We start from the raw sequence: 18,120 nt of genomic DNA, 5'->3' as shown, positions 1-18,120 counted from the left end.
TCATCAGAAACTAACCCACGTTAAGTCCCTCTGCCCCATCCCACTGACCCTGATGGTATTATCCAATTTATACCGACTACGTTGTGGAGAATGCTAACCAGTGGCTTCTCTACCCAGATTAGCACCAATACTGCTGATTTATAGCAAAGCTGACTGAGGATTAGTCCGTCCAGATCGAGGCGATTGCACTCTATTCAAAGGGGTAAAAGAGACAACAAAGGGGGATGAAAATAGCCTTACTCATTCAGTGTGGGACCAGAGATATTCAGCTGAAAATTCAAGCATTTACTCAGTGCTGCTCTTTTGATCCTGAAGTGTCCATGAACAGGACAAAAGGCTGCTGGTGGTGAGTTAACGTGATCCAGTCAGTTTTCTTGACATGGTATGAAGAAACAGGAGAGCTGCATTTCAGTGACGCTTCACTGTGATGATTCCTGTTGAGATAGGATGGTGCAAATATGACAATAATAACTCAAATTTGACAAATTTTAATCAGTAAAAATAACTGCACTCAACAAATGAATTGCTCAGACTTGAGAACATAGTGACATCACTAAAAAGAAGCCAGACCAAGCAGGAAACACAAACCCCCAGGTTAGTCAAACTGATCCTATTTCACACATCCACCACATTTTACAGAACAACTTCCTGATTCAGCGTTGTGTACAGTTCCTGTGCAATGAGAGGCTATTACTGACAAGACTTTGTTGTACCAACATCTCTTCGTTCCCAGATCTCAGAAACTACTTTGGTGAACATAACCAATAGAACTCATGGCCAAAACTATAAAAATAGTAGTAATAACCAGGATTATCTTCTAAAGTCTCCCAGACATTAGGACACAAGCATGGCTGGAGTTTTTATCAGTGGACACAGAAAAAAAACCCACCACTGACAGAAGAGACATGTTCAAAAATGCTTAATGGTATCCTTTGTTGTAATCTTTAATTCTGGTTAATGTTCCATGTAGAATGTTCCAAACATAAAACATTTTCAGCAAGTTAGAGTAACAGGAGTTGATATAAACCTGTTCACAGAATCAGCCGACACTTTTCATTAAATTGTGACTTTTCTTAGCAGAATAAAAGTAGCAGTAGCAGCTGATGATCACTGGTGAGTATCATGTTTCTGTTATGACTCATGACTGAGTCCACAGATTACACAGGAAGGCGCTGTAGAGTCGACACAAGGAAACCATGTGATTCTATGAAATGCATAAATCTGTTACACAAAGTCCTTACACGTGGAGCTGTGGCTGTTTCAAACAGCAGCGTGACTTCTGAACGTACCACTGTGGTACAAGTTAATCTGTGTTGTGTTCCCACAGTTCTTAGTCCTCTCAGTGACTTGTGGGTAGGCTTGCACGCGAAGGAGGCTCCTCCTCGTCTGAATCAAACTCAACATTCTCGTCTTTAATCCACTGGCCACTGCGGTCTTGTAGCCACCCATCACTAGGAAAAAGAAAAAGGTGAAATGTACTGTAAACAATGAGATGTTTACAGCCAAAAATACAGCCAGTTTAAACAGATAAAACAAAAAAACTGTTCTGTACCTTTTCAGTTTGAGGTAGTGCTCCAGCTCGCTCCTCCTCTGGGCTGTTATGGGCTCTGCCTCCTGTGCCACTGTAAGCTGAGATCCTTTTATGTCTTTTGATGGATGTAACTCTTTATTGGCTACAGGAGACAAAACATCCCCACAGTTAAAACATGATCGGGCCTGGGTTTTCTCCAACACTAAATCTGAAAATAAAAGATTTCCTGTCACAGACTTTACCTGCTGTGAAGCTACTAGAGCTGCTTGGTGGTACACTGTTTGAAACTTCAGATTTCCAACGCATGTGTTCTTGCTCAGATGGCATTTTGCTGCTGGCGTTGCCACTGGGATCTGAGCTGATGCTTTCTGGTCCCTTTTCAGATTTTGTGCTTAAAAATCACAGGTTTACATTTAAAGTTGATTTTTCCCTTTATTCCTTTTATGAGATTTTAAGTACATGTGGGAATTTGAGTATTAAATAAGCAACTCACTCACCTTGTTTTTCGATGGCAACTGTTGTATGGTACAGTCTTCAATAAAGCGTGATGTGTAAGCTTCCGTGTTTGTTCAAGTAAAGGGGCTGAACTGGATGGTTCCTAGAATCACAACAACATGCTTTATGTGTGTCTGTGCGGACTGTAGAAATTTCTCAAATGCTACTGGGAGCTCACTCAGTCATCAACTCCACCAAATGCTCCGTCAAATGTTGTTTATGTTTTCCCCAACAGACAACCACTTTAAATTGGTTGGTAGGTTTGTCATGGTCATATGATGGTCACAGGGCTGCTACAAAATACACACAACAACATATCTGTTGTTCCTGGGTTCCACAATTTCTCTGCACTACTTTATGTATCAAGGCATTCTGAAACATTTACAAATTCAACTAAACTGCGACTTGTCAGATCACACAATTGATGCTCCTAACTGTTACAGTTACCAACCTGTTCTCTGTCTTCAACCTGGATGTAGTTTTCATGTTGCCTTTTTGTTATTTCATTTTTTAGCCGAGCTTTCTTGCCATAGAATGATTTTAATCCTGAAGAAATAGAACATAAAAAAGGAACAATCATTATTTCCCAACACATGTATATATCTAGGGTTGGGCAACATGATTATATATACTGTGAGGCAATAAAAATGTGTCAACCATTACAAAGCATACCATTTACTTATAGTACTGCAGCTATACATTCAATATCTGTTTGTAGTATGGCATCCTGAGTAATGCTGCAGATCAATGAGCTGGACAGCTCTATTGGATTTTACTGTTATTTGATTTTTGCATCATTGCAATGAAGTGACTTTTGAGGAATTTAATTTATTTGCTGAATTTTTCAAACACAGACATTCCAGTCTGGTTATTGTATGTATTGACAGTTCGTCAGTTCACTCAATTTCCAAAATAATATATCACTATAAATAAGATAATAATAAAATGACATATTAGCCACTGCTAGCAGTAGAAATGTATTCACAAGTAACTGTTGAAAATTGCAGTAAAATTGCAGTAAATTACACACTGCAAATTTTTAAGGTCATCATTATGGTTGTCTTAGTCCAATAAATGATGGCAGTAAAGCTGCAATGATTAATTGAATGAAAAAGTAATCGACAGAGTAATCACTAATAATAAGAATGAATTGTTGCAATCCTAGATGACAGATATTTCATAAGGTAAAAGTACTATTTTGCAGACATAGAGATGAAACATTTTACACCTGTTGAACCCCGAATACAGCTACAAGAGAGGCTACCTATTGAGAAAGTTAAACTAGACAACCTTGGGAAGAATCAGAAATCATCATCTAAACAATTTGTCACACAATAACTCCAAACCAAACATCATCAATCAAGAGTTGGCTTTAAATCTCTCACCTTCTAGGTGCCTTTTCCCCTTCCTGTGGACTGTCAGCATATCAACTGTATCAAACACCGGACGGTAGGAGCACACAAGGCAAGTGTATCTGTAGAAACCAAATGCACAGGATGAATTTCAGCTTCTTGTTATCTGTTACTATGTGTTAACAGCCTTTAACAGCTTAAAGGTTGTTAACACAAGAGTTCCTCCCCAAAAACATATCATTATTGTAAATTAATTCACCTTCCATTCTTCATAAGAGCTGCTTCATCTTCGGGAATAAAATTAGACAAAAGATCTGCCACACGCCGTTTCTGAAAGACAAGGCATGAAAAAACAATAGTAGAGTGGTTAATTCTTTTCTTTTTTTGTACTTTGGCAACAGTTTCAAAGAAACAACACTACAATTTGTTGTTAGCTAGCAGCATGCTAACGACAACAACACGTATAATCTCAGCTGAACTATTTCCTAGAAAAGCTCAAAAAAAATAAAGTGTTACCTTCAGGATGTTCAACTGACTCTTGTCATCACCTTCCCTTTTAAAAGACATACTTATTATGTTTGATAATCTAAAAATAGATGGCTGTGTCAGGTTAGCTGACAAGCTAGCTACTTCACGAAAACGACAAGCTAATTCCTGGTGACGATGATGCGTTCCAATGAAACGTGAAAATAGGAAAGACGAACTTCCAATTTGAAAATACCGTTCAGCATGGTTTTCGGCAGTATGTTGTTTTTACCACAATATTTTTTAATTGCTATCGATTTCTTCTTATATTCCTTAGTTTTGGAGAGTCAACACAACTATTACAACGTTATGACTAAGCTCAGTAGCTTACTATATTTTGCATTTGATTTGGCTTGGTAGTGTTCAATGTACCTTTAAACATTAGGTCCGATAAACACTACTTGTCAACGTGTGTATAACGACCAGAAGACAGCAAAATAAGCAGAAATCTCCAATCACCTTGTGGCATTGTATTAATTAAGTTTCAAACCACAGACTGTATATAAGGCTTCGGTTTGTGAGGGGTTCTTCCAGTTGTATTGAATGCAACACCAGTGACTGGGCACTCCATACGGCAGCCATGGCAACATATGGTAGCAGGCAGCTGACCGCAGGAGTCATGAAAACAATAACGTTAACAACTTTCTCAGCAACTTTTCAGGCGTTTGTTTGAGAGATGAGGTAGGTTAAAATTGAAGTTAGGTAAGTTACTGTAATACGTTGTGGCAAGGACCCGACAAGTAACGCTAGCAAGATACAATCTGTTTGACAGTCGAAAAAAGAAGGTGCGTCAACGTTAATTAAGTTGATAACTTAGCTAGCAAGCTAACTAAGCTGCTAGCTTGTTACTCTAAGAACATATTAAGGCTAAGTAACTTATGTTCTCTGGATATGAAAAACCTCGAAGTTTGCTGCTAAACGTATTTCCTTGGTCGGTTGCGAGCTTAATGTCAGCGTAAGTGGTACACGACCATGTCCGGGGGACGAGCGCCTTTGCCAGCCGATGGGAATGGCCTGCTCCGCGGGAGCCGCACGAGATCTTACGGCAGTTTGGTCCGCTCTCCGCTCTCTCCGGTTCGTCAGAGACGCATTGAACACAAAATTCAGCCAGGAGAGACACTACAAGGCCTGTCCCTGAAATATGGAGTGTCTGTAAGTATGAACCAGAACCAATTGGCTTTAAACAGTCACCCCTGCAACTAGTGTGTGTGCCTTTTATCAATTATTTTAAACTAGAAATGTATAATGTTGTGATGTTGTCTGTCTGTTTCTGCAATATTGGGATGTAGGCCTACAAAACGTACGTAAAAGTGTAATTGACAGAGCTGAAAGAATATGTTGTTTAACTGAATAGCAATATTGAAAAATACTTTTTAAAATGTTGATAATGAATATAACTATTAGTTGCAGTCCTAAAAATTATTTTTTTTATAGTTTTTAAATATGTATATTATGTACATTTTTCTTATTGCTGTCTTATTGCTTTTGTTAATGTGTTATTTGTTCATTCATCAGTATTATTTATATTTTGGATGTGAGGATAATGCATCAGCACACTCAACCCCAGTATGTGTTAAAGATTGCTAAATTGATAGAAGACCAAAAATCACATGCAGGACAGCATCTCGAGTTTAATTGTTAATTCAGTTCTCAAGGAAATGGCATCTGACCAAAACATCAATGCATGAAAAAATTATTTGAGTGCTGTCCTGTGTGTGATTTTAGTAAAATAAAGCAAAACATATCAACTAACTTTTTAGAATTAAGTGAGACAAGGTTAAAGGAATTTACAAAAGGCTGATGAGGTCATTCTCTTACAGATGGAGCAAATCAAAAGAGCCAACAGGCTGTACACCAATGACTCCATTTTCCTGAAGAAATCTTTATCAATCCCTGTGCTGTCAGACTTGGATGACTGCAGTAACGGGGTGGATTTGGCAGAACAGGAGGGTGAGAAAGACAATACTGGCTGTGCTCCTGCTCAAAATGGGCACACAGGGAGCTCCTCTGGGAATAAGCAAGATGATGGTGAAGAAAGGGCATCAGACCTTACTCCAGTAGATTTTTTGAAAAGGTTGGATGATTTGATAAATCAGTCCAAGCAGGCTGCTGTCAAAGGATGCGAGGAAGCAGAGAAAAGGTATGACTGCATGGCTCTCACTGTTTGCTTGTTTACACACGCTGTTCAGACCTGGTTTATTGTGTGTCTCACCATTTTATTTACCTGTGTGCTGCAGTTTGACATTCCCAGTCATTGTTTGTTTGTTTTGTATGTCACTCCCAAAGACCAAACAGTTGGTGTGGGTTATGGACATATTTTCACCATGCTGTCTTATATGTATATAATGTATATAAGCCTGCCTTCCTAGATGTGAGTGTGCAAATTTCACTGTGCATCAAGCCGCTTAGCTTTTGTGTATCTCTTAGAACTTACATCCATAGCAGTTTGCATTGCAGAATCACATTTTTGGGGAAATGTTATGCCATAAGATTGTCACTTCCCCATTCTTATGAACCACTTCCTCCATTGACTCTTGAGTTGTAGGTGAATTTGATTCATAAGAAGCTGGTTTGATATTTAAGCAGACTCATACTCTAAGAGCAAGAGGTAGTCTTTCAAAGCCGCCAAAGATGAGTGCAGGCTGATTTTGTGAATCATATCAGTCTTCAGACTTACTGTATCCTCTCATCTGTGTCTTCACAGGGCTGCCGCCTTAGAAGCAGCTTGTACCAGCAGGACATCAGACTGGCGGCCTCTTACACGGTCACAGAGTGTCATTTCATCTTCCAGGATGCAACAGCAGCAGGCAGCACATAGGGCAGTCCCCCTCACTATCACCAAACTCACCAAGAAACTGAGAGACAGGGAAGATGAGATATTTGAGCTGTGACATGTTTTCTGCTATCTCACCTTGATCATTAAAAAAACTTTTCCAGAAAGTCATGTCACTGGGTTTGGCCTCCCAGACAAGAGAGCATTATAGATAAAGGAATAACTTCCTTGCGATCCTCCTGCTGCTGTATGGTTTTTACATAGTACTATTTAATATAGACCTTGTAATGGGAAGTTACACTGTCTTTTAACAAGTCTTTTTAATTTAATATTGCACTCTTGTAGCCTTGTTTTTTATTTATTGAGCTAGGTTCTGAAAATCCTTTTATGGCCCATAGCTGTTTTTTTTTTTTTTTTTTTTTTTTTTTTTTCAGAGCTTGATTTCACATGCACGAAATAAGAGCATGAAATGTTAAAAATCTGAATTTACAGTCACATGGTTTCGTCATATGACTTCAGTCAGTCATATGGTCAGCATGTGGTTGTGTGTGATGCTACCTCACAGCCTGGTAATGCAAAGGTGGCCAAGTTTTCTAACTAAAACCTTTAGCCATGGTATATAAAGTGTATAATTCATGTTCACTGTAATATTGAGAGCACAAAATTGCTCCTAAATGGGTCTTTGTGTGTCACTGCTGAAGAATTTAAATTCCAATGTAGCCAAAGTTTTAAAAAAAGAGAGACATGTTTTGTAGAATATATTTTGACAGCAATATTTTTTATTGTTTGTTATGGGAATGTTTTTGGTGCATTTCATTTATGTTTTGTATAGTTCATTTTAAAATAAAACAAAAATAATTGATCCCAGGTGTTTAGGTTCAGGCCTAAGTGTAGGTTTGTCCACATTTGTCTTACAAGGTTGAGCTATCTTGGCGCTCAAAAAGGTAAGTCTCATCAGCACTTGATCTTTAAAAACTGTAACTGACTTTACTCCATATTATTGCTTGCACAAAGGAAAATCACTTTGCAGTTGTTACAGTATTTGGCTATTATATGAGGTGGAATGTCCAGTCAGGACTTGACTTTCCCTTGTCTGTTGAAATTCAATGTCTTTATCACAGAAAACCAAAGAATAACATGTCAGCCAATGACTGTGATCCATTTCTCAGAAAAACATGAATTATAGGATTAACATTCAAGCTCACGCAGTCAACACCATGTAAGAGTGGTGATGCTTCGAAACATGTTTTGAAACTGCAAAGTAATGGTGGGAGTAATTGTCCTCTCTGAGGTTATTTGCTTTATTATTGTCTGCATTGTCCTTCTGGATGTTTCAGTAAATGCAGTATATTGGGTTGCTGATGCATGATTTTGACCACCAGATGGCAGTGCTGTATTACAGTGGCATTGTTCCCTGGACTGTTCTCTTTATGCAGTCTTTCCGGCTGTATTCACTCCCCCTCTGCATAATACATAACATCAGTAGTTATGAATAAAACATTTCAAATATTAAACATTGGATGACATTTCATTATGTAATAGAACAGCAGATATAATATAAACCAGTTGATATTCAAGTTTGGTTTCTGTGAACTTTGTCTGAAAAGACAAATATAGATCAACATTTTACAATATATATCATGTCTAAACATTAAAAAAAAAAAAAAAAAAACGAGGAATGACTCAAGCAAATTTATTTATATCCCACATGTTCTTTGAGAACGATGGGGCAGCAGTACTGTTCTCATATCACTTGTCTTATGTTGCCAGTCCTCAGCAGCAGTAAGACCAATTTTCTCCAAAAGTTCAGAGTCTTAGCTGAGTGTGCCTGTAGATCTCCCAGTGTCTCACTGACATTTTGTTGTTTCTCCGTCATATTGTGCCTTCTTCCACCAGTTTGTTGAGTCCTTTGCAGATCTTGGTGAGGTTGGGTCGAAAGGGGCCGCTGGGGTCGTAAAGTTTGGTCAGGAGCTCTGTGTCAGAGTAATGGTTGAAGACATGGTTGATGCGACCGTGGGATTTAGTGGTGAGGTGGGCGTTGACCAGCTTCAGCAGCAGATCCCTGCAGCTCGTCAGAAGTTCTGCCATCACTGCCTTGTCAAAGGTAAAGTCCACCTGCATCAGTCAGGAGACGCATTTTTGTTAGAAAATTGACGACATTTTACATTTTTGAGTGGGATTCGTGACTTTGTCAATACAAGTAATACAGAAGCAGAATAATAAAGTCCTATATCAGGATAGCTGCATGTCCTTGAAAAAGGAAACTGAATGGAATATTTAGATACAGCTATCTACACTTCTCCTTGCAGTTTTCGTTTTGATGTAAATATAGGTATGTGATACAAACCTATTTAAGTTCCGTCACACATTATGAGAGCAGAGATGGAAACACGCAGGTAAATTAGATTTACTAAGTATGTCGTTGAACTAAAATAAAACCACCAAACACTTCATAGAAAGTTTGTGCCACATATAGAACATGTTTACGCTTGAATACAGAATTGAAATACAATATACTGGTTGTATACTGTGTACTAATGTGTTTTGTGTTCATCACATCCATTTGAACTTTATTTGGCGTTTTGTTCCTAAACAGTTAATTTACTGGTCTCTTTATTCCTATTTTATTAATTTATTTGTGTTAAACTGGAAATATTCTTTACCCTTAATTGCATTTGTTTCAGATCTCCGAATAACAAGAAGCTCTTAAGTCTAACATTGCACATCCTGTACATTAAAAAGTTGACAGATGGAAGTGTACCTCATAGAAGCTGATAGCTGTCATGGCCCCTTGGTGCAGCTTTTTCTTAAATTCTTGGGCCACTCCCAGCTCTTCTTTGCTGAAGCGGTTGTTTTTGAACAGCACGCCGATCTTCACCGCAATCTTGATCAGGTTTTTAATGACTTTCTGAGCTTCAGGTTTATTTCCAGAGTACTCTTTGGAGATGCGGTACAGTTCATCCAGGATCTCACTGGTGGTGTCATCAATGAACATTTGCACAGAGCTTTTGGTGGCCATGGTGCTGAGGATCTTTTTCTGGGCCTTCATGGCCATGTCCTTGGAACTGAAGGCGTCCATGGTTGGCTGAATTGTCAAGAAAAAGAGAAGGCACTTTAACAACAATATTGAAAAAGAAAGACCTTGTAAATAATAACATCCATTCAAGAGTTTTATTATCCAAAAAAGCATTCAGCTGTTCTCTTTGAGAATATTTAAATTGTGTGTAGAGACAGATAGTGATTAAAACTGTAGACATAATTGTTGCAAATTAGTAGTTTCCAACAGTGGTGACAGCTAAAACATTAGGACTTAATGCCCATAAATCATTCAACATAACATCTGTAATCTTCACATAATACTCCTTTACTATTCCAGTTTTCTCTGAGTGGCGTGACCGCTCACTGGGTGTATACGATGTAGTTCGTATTTCACATAAAAATTTGGATTTCTCTCTTGCTGTAGCCATGAAAGATTCCCTGTCACTGACCTGACACCAGATTACAATAAATCCAGGGCATCAATAGTCAAAGAATAGGAATAGGTACACCACCTCTTTCTCCATGACATGAATAAGAATAAAAGTGCTAAATGTAAGATGACTGCTTGCTCCACTTAAGAAAAGAAGGTGTTCATGGTAATAACCGTAAAATAAGAGGAGGAACAACATTTTTACACCAATCAGCACAACTTCAGCCTTTTTTTACTTCCAAACAGCAAGTAGCTCCACTCGAGTTGGTGGAGGTTAAGTGCCATGTTCAAGGGCAGGCAGTTTGTTGTGGCGGATAGGGAGGACAACACCTGTTGTTCACCTCTCTTATCCAAATTTCGTAGATCATCTGAGGTTTTGAAGTGGCGACCTTCCAGTCATTACTGGGGCTCACTAACCTTCAGATTGTCATCCATAATGACACCTCATCAATGAAGTACATTCTAGTGCCGCCATTATTAATAATTCAAATGTATATATCCTCACAGCACTAAATTAACAAACACTGAAAATACAATACATTCTGTCTAATATGAATCTCTGTTTTTATCTAATGATAGTTGCAGTGTTTGTTTTTGTATCTGACATGCACATATGATGCCAGAAGGGAAAAGTACCATGGAAGAAACTCCACAGAGGCTTTTATTTTCTCCACTGAGATTTTAACCACACCTAGCATCCATCACAGAGAACCCCCTGGGAGGTCATCAGCATTCATACAGCACGCTATGACAGAACTACAGAATCCACTGTTTATCTTTGATTGTCAACACAGTCAGACTTAATTCCTTTTTAATTCAGTTTAATTTCCCCTAATCTCTAACAAGAAAGCAGGCAGATTTGAAGTGGATCACTGACAGAGGAAAACTACGTTTACATTTTATTTAGCTGATGTTCTTATTAGAGATGTGTTTAAAAGCTGGGCAAGCAAAGTGAAGTTAAATTCCATCATCATCAAAATAACAAATAGAGGCTGAAAGGATCAGAGTAATATGACTCTTATAATAGATTAAGTAAATAAGTGTCTTTGTACAATACTTATGCTTGGTAGATAAGTTGTTATATCTCATATACCACAAACACACAAACGTCATCTTAATCGAAAGAGTTGCAATAACAAAAACAGAATCAAGGAAAGACGTACAGTATCTCTAGTGTGCATCACTGCCACAGAGACAGCTGTGTAACCTCTCCTACTTCCTGTGTCATTTTCTCTTATTTTCACACATGTACAGACCCAGAGTGTGCGAACAGGTCGGCATTCAAAGACCAGTTACTGAACATCTTTCAGTGTAATTCTATGAACTGAATCCCACTTCCATGACTTGTGTGGACAAGTATTTGAGAGGAGCATGTAGGCCGCATAGCTGAGGCAGGTCCTTGCCTGCTGTTTCCAGATTCCATCAGCAGCGGGGCAAGAAGAGAATGCGAGCACCCTGAACCCAATGGCTAATTTAATTACTGGCCTGGAGTCTGCCTTTGGGTAAAACAACAGCTAGTCCGTTGCTGATATATCCTGTGTGTTAACAACAGCATATTGTCTGTAATCTGTCAGTTAAATGACTTCCTGATAGTGGCTTTAATGTGTTTCTTCCATGCCTGTTTGTGCGTATTAAATGGTGTTATTGAAATGATGGGATACTCATTGTCCGACTTCAGTAATGCACAGTCAGCAGTGTTAGCAAATGACTCCACGGCTCACTAATAAACGGAAAAGTGGTCCAGTCGCATTAACGATCATATCATGCTAATAGGCAGTACTTGCTGTGACTCTCCCCTATCCCTGGCTTGCACCCTAATCCCAGCTGCAACATCCATAATAAGCAAACAGTCACTTTTATAGGATATCTCACTAGGTTGCGTTTTACATGCACAACCATTCATTTTGAACAAGTGTCACATTTCTAATAGCTTGCTTTGTTACCAAAGCTTCGGGTTCCCTGTGGGGAATTAAAGAACATTCATTAGATTAATTTCCCTTAACGGTGATAATGGAAGTGGAGCAGCGTGATAGCTATTTCAGATTCATGCTTCAATCTCATTTATTTGCTAAAAAGACTACAGGGATTTGAGGGACATGCACAGTGTGTAGTCATCAGCCAGAGTTCCACATAGAGAAATGTAACTCCCACAGCAGGAGACTGCTCGTCACTTGGCTTTTTGTGCATCTCCATTGTTTATTTTATGCAGATCTATCAGGGGGTTGAGGCTGTTTGGAGAGCATTGAAACATTTTTGTGTAACATCAGCACATTGCCATGAAACCACTTTTCTATAATGGACGTCGTTCAGTCGGTCACATCAAGGACGCTTTTGATGTTGAGCATCAATTTTCTGGTACACATGGACTGAAGAGGGCCTTTAAGTGTTGGTTTGTTGTTGACACACACCAGGGACTGACTGCATTACATGTTCAAGTGTTTGTTTCCTTCCCAAACGCCTGCTGGAATTGACAAGCACCTGTATACTGTGTGAGATCTAATACTGTCAGGGGAACAAAATGAAAAATAACTAGACCCCATTTTGCGATGGGATCACGTCAACATGTTGATGTTCCAAACTATGAACACATAGTAGTTAATATTCTAATTTATTACATGAGTACTTAGTAGTTATTACTACATTATTACAGGACTACTCATCACTTGGACCACACCCATGCCATCTTTGAATCTGACCTTCATTTTGATGTCAACTACAGACCTGTAAAGTTCTATGACTGTATCTTGCAAAGTTGTGACGCTGTTGCGGTGACAAAATTTGTCTACACTCATATAAACAACTGTCAAAGTACTCAAAACAGTATCTGTGGTAGTTCCTGCTACAGTGGGTGTTTCAGGACACACACACACACACACACTCACTCACTCACTCACTCAAGGTGAAAACAATACCAGCCACGTGGCCGCATCTGTTAATAAGAGCAGAGGTGGTGCTATCACAGTAGACACGGTCATCATTCATTTCAGAGTAACTGTAACACCAGGCGGTGAGGAATCTTTACGTGGTAGGTTAATGGAGAGTCAGAGGGAGAGTGATGATTGGTTGAGCCATCCAGGCAGGCAGGAGAGGTAAATATTTAGCATTCCTGAGATGACTCCAGCATTGAGTGCTTGTGTGCTTGTATGAGCTTGTGCATGAGGATGTGCATTTCTGAGTAAAAGTCGTTTCTCATGGTTTTCTTGCGTTTATAAATTTTTGCGAATAAGAACGCGTTGATTTTTTTTTTTGTGTGTATTTGTGTCCTTGCCCTTTCCAGCGTGTGCGTGTGTGCATGCGTGCATGTGTGCCTGTGTGGGCTTAGAAGGGGATTCATGAAGCCCCCTTTGACTCAGTCTATGAAATTATTAGAGTGCAGCAGGGCCTCGTTACCATGAGCTCGACAGATGGACAACCTCACTGACTTTCATCACCAGGCCTGGGGTTGGGTTGCCTTGGTTGTAGCTGGTGAGACTGAAAGGAAGGAGGGATAGGTCTCTTTTCTCTACCTGCAGCCTTTGATCAGTTTGAACAATGAGAATATTCCAGAAAAAAAGCCCAACCAGTCAATCAGATGAAAACAAGGAGGCCATTGTTGAAAGGTCATCCCTGAGCTGCAAAGGCGGTTGTATTGACCTGACAGAAAGATTTTCTCTTGTTAATGAACTTGGAGAAAAGAGTAAGAGTAAAACTACAGGATATCTGTGCCCTTACACAGCAGCTTTCTGTGTGAGATGAATATTGTGCCAAGATGTAATGTCACTTCCGTTGTGTGTTTTGAGCTGGGGACAGCATGGTTGTAGGTTGAGATGTGTACATCTTGTTTTGCACCTATAATTCTTGTGTAACTTGTAATTCTTACGTTATCTTACATCAGTGGCATGTTTAACTCCTTATGCAAGTTTGTAAAGATTAAGTTGGTTTCATATTTAATTTAGTAATCTTCATTTGACAAATCTTGTTTTAAACAAAAATGCTTCCAGTTATTAATATACTAGGGATCATTTTGAAATCCTCAAAAAGTACATATTGCAGTTTCTCTCTCTCTCAACATTGCACAACTCTTGTAAATTGTCATTGCTCAAGCCTGCCACCCATCTGCGATGCCTCAAAAGGGAAGCGAAACAGACAGCAGTTGGCTAAATGGTGGGGTGTCATCAGCAAAGGCCCACAGCTTGTATTTGTCCCTCGAATCATAACTGCAGTGCGAGTGACATCTCAACCTGTCACAGTCTTTGGCTCTGACTTAACATGCTTCAAATCAAAGTAGGCCAATGAGTAAAGGGAAAGTCCACTCACTGTCTCGAGACTGGAGTTGAGCAACTCCCAGCCTGTGCAAACAGAAGTGTGAGCTCTACATCTGTGCATGTCACTGTACTTGTTCCAGCACGACTGTGAGTGTACATGCATGTCTCCCAACTCGCGCTCAAGATGGGGAAGTGGAGAGTCATACAATTTGTTCCAATCATCCCTCTGAGTCTGTCTGTGCTGGGCGCTCAACAATGAATACAATTAATTTTTCCATGAACAAAAAACAAGAGACATAACACACATCTGGACCCAGAGGAACCTTTTTTACTGGCACATGAACAAGGCAGAAGTGTCTTACCTGTGTGTGTGCTGAGTCCCCCTCCCTCCGTGTCTGTGTCAGATCTCTCTCCCTCTGCTCTGTATCTCAGGTTGACGGCACAGGCCGGTTGATTTAACAAGATCCTTTCATCTTCAGCACGAGCAGAACCAAAACCCTAAAAGAAAACAGCCCTCCTGCAGCGCTTCTGTCACTGCCACACTGTCTTAAGATAATGTTGAGTTGTACTTCCTTGAGGAACTAAATTGCTATGACACACCCCTCAGTTGTGTGTGTGCGTGCGTGTGTGTGTGTCTCTCTCTCTCTCTCTCTTTCTCTCTCGCTCTCTCTAGCCTATGTTGCGTTTCCCTCTGAAATTCAAATTCAAACTCTTCACAACTACCGTGTTCCTCTCTTGCCCTCACTCATCGCACTTTGGCACTCTCTCTGAATCCGTCTGTCTCTCACCCCGCTTTCTCTGTATTGCTGACGTTGTGCCTCTGCTTGTTCTGACAAGTGAAAACCCCAGAAAGAATTTAGCAATAATCCAGTGATGCAGCCAGTTGAAAGGGGAGCGGCTTAACCCTCGTTTTTGTGTTCACCTTCGCTGGAATGTGGCTCCTGTCAGTGTCACTGAGCACCGTGTCCCTCCATGTTTGTCTCTTATTCAAGGAAGAGTCAAAACAGTGAATAACCAGGAGTGTGTCTGAGTGTGACACACGTGCTCACAGTCACAGCACACTGACTGAACTGAAACTGAACACTTTTAGCAACCTACCGATATAAAGTTTAAGGACCAAGAGCACTGGTAGCTCTTTAGTCTGTAGTTGTGAAGTTACAGTAATGTCATGTAAATGTGCATTCTTAAACGTCTGCCATATTTTCTTATTTTTAACACTTTTTATCTTCATGCTTTGAGGTTTTGCCTTACATCTTGTTGGTTTTTTAAAACATGGTCATAAACTAATTATACCTCATTTTTTTGTAGTTGAATTGACAAACATTGCACTTTGTCCCTGATGAATAATTTATCATAGTGAAAAATACACTTCATAAAGTAATTCCCTTTTAGAGTGGTGAGGTTGATTGTAGTCACAGCGCAGGCTAATAAAAACTGAAGGCCGATATCAATCTTATGAATGAAGCTTTGTTTGAGCTGGTTGACATAAAACTTGTCAAGCTCCCTAAAGTCTAATCTGAGTGAGTGAAATATAAACACAGATGAGGGTAATGTAGGATATAACCCAGAGAAACCAGTATTGAGCCTGGTATTGTTAAGAACAGAGCGATCAGTCTTGGCAGCTACAGCCAACATGTCTGCCAGTCTGAAGTCATGAATTCGGTGATTCATTTAGAATCAGGAAGTGTCTCCTGATTTAAAAAGCTGCGTGTTTATCTGTAGGTTAATCTGAATGGCAACCAGCTGTGCTGAAGGGCTGTTGGCTGAAGCTCAGGCCATTCAAAAAGACCCGTCCAATGAACACTCGTAAATGTTAATTGTTGTCAGATGTTGGGTTAAAGGTCTCGCTGAGACCCAGCTGGAGTAAGAGGAGTGCCTGGACAGGATACCAGCCCACCAGAGTGCAGTGAAGACTGAGACACACCTGCCTCTTTGTTTTGTCTCCCCCCTCAGCCCTTCTGCAAGAAATTAACTTGAGTAAAGTCATGGTAAACTTTGTAACTGCAGAATGAGGTCTGTCACCGTGGCAACAGACAGGAAGTAGTGCTTAAGCGGTTTCCTGATGGCTTCCTCTTTATCATGTAATGACATCTCACAAGGAAACATCAGCAGAGAGCACTCAGCTGAATATCCGTGTGTGAGTGTGTGCATGCTTGCATGTGTTTGTGCGAGATAGCACACTCGTCCTGAAATGAGCTCTTACCTGCCTCACCTTGGTACCGTACACAGCTTACGCATTTGCCTCTTTTGGTTATGAGATAATAAGAGGAACTTCAATTATGTCACTTATCATTCATTAAAAGATCACACAGACCTTTCAGCTTCTAACCTTACTCACTCACTCACTCACACACACACACACACACACACACACACACACACACACACACACACACACACACACAGTCACTCATATAATGGCAGTGTGTTATCACCAGATGACTAAGACAGGAATAACCGACCTCATAACCACTGAGGTCAGGGAATTTGCGCCTGAAGATTTGGAGCCTGAATTGGATGGAGGATTTGGTGAGCTTAGTTGCTTTCTGCGCTTGTGGTGTCTTTCCGCTCGCAGCATTACAAGATAGATTGTGAGCACAGATCAAGATGAACAGATGCTGGTTCAGAGGAGGCCAGATATTTAATTTGATCAGACTGTAGCTAACAGGGATTCATTTTCTTCCTGTGGCATGATCAGATATAAAACCCTTCCATCTCACTTTTTTTTTTTTTTTTTTTTTTTTTAGAAATGAAGAACCTCATGGATCCAGAAATTAACTCACATATTGTTCTCAGTCCTTGCTTCTATTAACTAATTAATTTATTCATTAACTTGTGGTTATCCTATCACCTCCTAGTGGCTGTTAAAAGGCATGGCAGCGTAAACAGATGACACCGAGCCAGGCTCGTTCACTCATCCTCTCTGCAGTTCTGGGGAACTGTGTGGGCTGCTATCTGTGACAATGTGGTGCTTTTTCTTAATTTTTCTGTGGTAACACAGGTCTCAAGCCCAAAAACAGGTGAATTTTGGTTACACCTGTTGTTTTTTGAAACCACCAACCATGTTAACCAGTAGTGTTATGGCCTAATTACAAACAATGAAAACTTGACAGCTTTAGTGGCTGTACATACAGTTTTATATACATAAACACTATCATACAGCGGAACAAATGCAGTCACTTACATACAGAAAGTCCCAGAACTCATTAAGACAATGTTGTGAAGGTCTTGCCAAATGCCTAATGAATTACCATACGCCTAGTTTAAACAAAATAAAATACAACCTCTGACGATGTCTACTCTCAGTGAATTAAAATGAAGCAGCCATAGAATTTGTTGGGTTGTTTTTTGTTTATGTGGAGACTCTTGCCTCAGTTAGATACCATGTAAGCCCTGTCACAAAATGGCCTACTTTAATTTTCCAAAACATCCTGTAATTTGTTGTCATTATACGTTTGAACATAATTCCTTTAGCAGTAATAGCAGATACTCCATGGTTTGCTCATAGAACTGTAAAATAATACAGCAAATAGCATAAAGAAAATCAGAAATACACTCATTGTCCTGGCTGTCATTACCTGTAGTAAGATTTTGAAGTTCTCTGTTTCACTGTGCGTGTGTTGTTTGTGTGTAGAGGACGGTGTACTTCCTTTTTTTCGACATAAGGAAGGCATGTTATGAAACCTGTAAATTTGCAGTACTCATATAGGTGATATAACTGATCTTTAAAA

General features: G+C 39.7%; 3 protein-coding genes across 5 annotated transcripts; 1 reads left to right on the top strand and 2 right to left on the bottom strand.

Moving 5' to 3' along the window:
* Window positions 1-472: 472 nt before the first annotated feature.
* On the bottom strand, window positions 473-6,598 carry scnm1 (sodium channel modifier 1). 3 transcript variants are annotated; one of them, XM_056380012.1, is made up of 8 exons: window positions 3,895-4,100; window positions 3,638-3,708; window positions 3,412-3,500; window positions 2,478-2,572; window positions 2,029-2,129; window positions 1,774-1,922; window positions 1,553-1,673; window positions 473-1,451 (listed from the first exon to the last, which is right to left on the bottom strand). In XM_056380012.1, exons 1-8 carry the CDS (start codon window positions 3,943-3,945, stop codon window positions 1,340-1,342), a joined length of 789 nt encoding a protein of 262 aa, XP_056235987.1. In that variant the 5' UTR covers window positions 3,946-4,100; the 3' UTR covers window positions 473-1,339. The 3 variants fall into 3 exon arrangements, with proteins under 3 accessions (XP_056235987.1, XP_056235986.1, XP_056235985.1); XM_056380011.1 differs by lacking the exon at window positions 3,895-4,100 and adding an exon at window positions 6,581-6,598 and having other exon boundaries at window positions 473-1,673; XM_056380010.1 differs by having other exon boundaries at window positions 473-1,673.
* On the top strand, window positions 4,488-7,539 carry lysmd1 (LysM, putative peptidoglycan-binding, domain containing 1). Its single transcript, XM_056380013.1, has 3 exons — window positions 4,488-5,055; window positions 5,724-6,043; window positions 6,608-7,539. The coding sequence occupies exons 1-3, from the start codon at window positions 4,876-4,878 to the stop codon at window positions 6,792-6,794; spliced, it is 687 nt and encodes a 228-aa protein (XP_056235988.1). The 5' UTR covers window positions 4,488-4,875; the 3' UTR covers window positions 6,795-7,539.
* tnfaip8l2b (tumor necrosis factor, alpha-induced protein 8-like 2b) lies at window positions 7,422-15,198 on the bottom strand. The gene is made up of 3 exons (XM_056380015.1): window positions 14,752-15,198; window positions 9,438-9,761; window positions 7,422-8,791 (listed from the first exon to the last, which is right to left on the bottom strand). Exons 2-3 carry the CDS (start codon window positions 9,753-9,755, stop codon window positions 8,549-8,551), a joined length of 561 nt encoding a protein of 186 aa, XP_056235990.1. The 5' UTR covers window positions 9,756-9,761; window positions 14,752-15,198; the 3' UTR covers window positions 7,422-8,548.
* Between the last annotated feature and the right edge of the window lie 2,922 nt (window positions 15,199-18,120).

Source organism: Seriola aureovittata, chromosome 7, assembly GCF_021018895.1.
Source record: "Seriola aureovittata isolate HTS-2021-v1 ecotype China chromosome 7, ASM2101889v1, whole genome shotgun sequence".
Lineage (NCBI taxonomy): Eukaryota > Metazoa > Chordata > Actinopteri > Carangiformes > Carangidae > Seriola > Seriola aureovittata.
The sequence above is the reverse complement of the archived record's forward strand: the minus strand, read 5'-3'. Positions and strand labels throughout refer to the sequence as shown.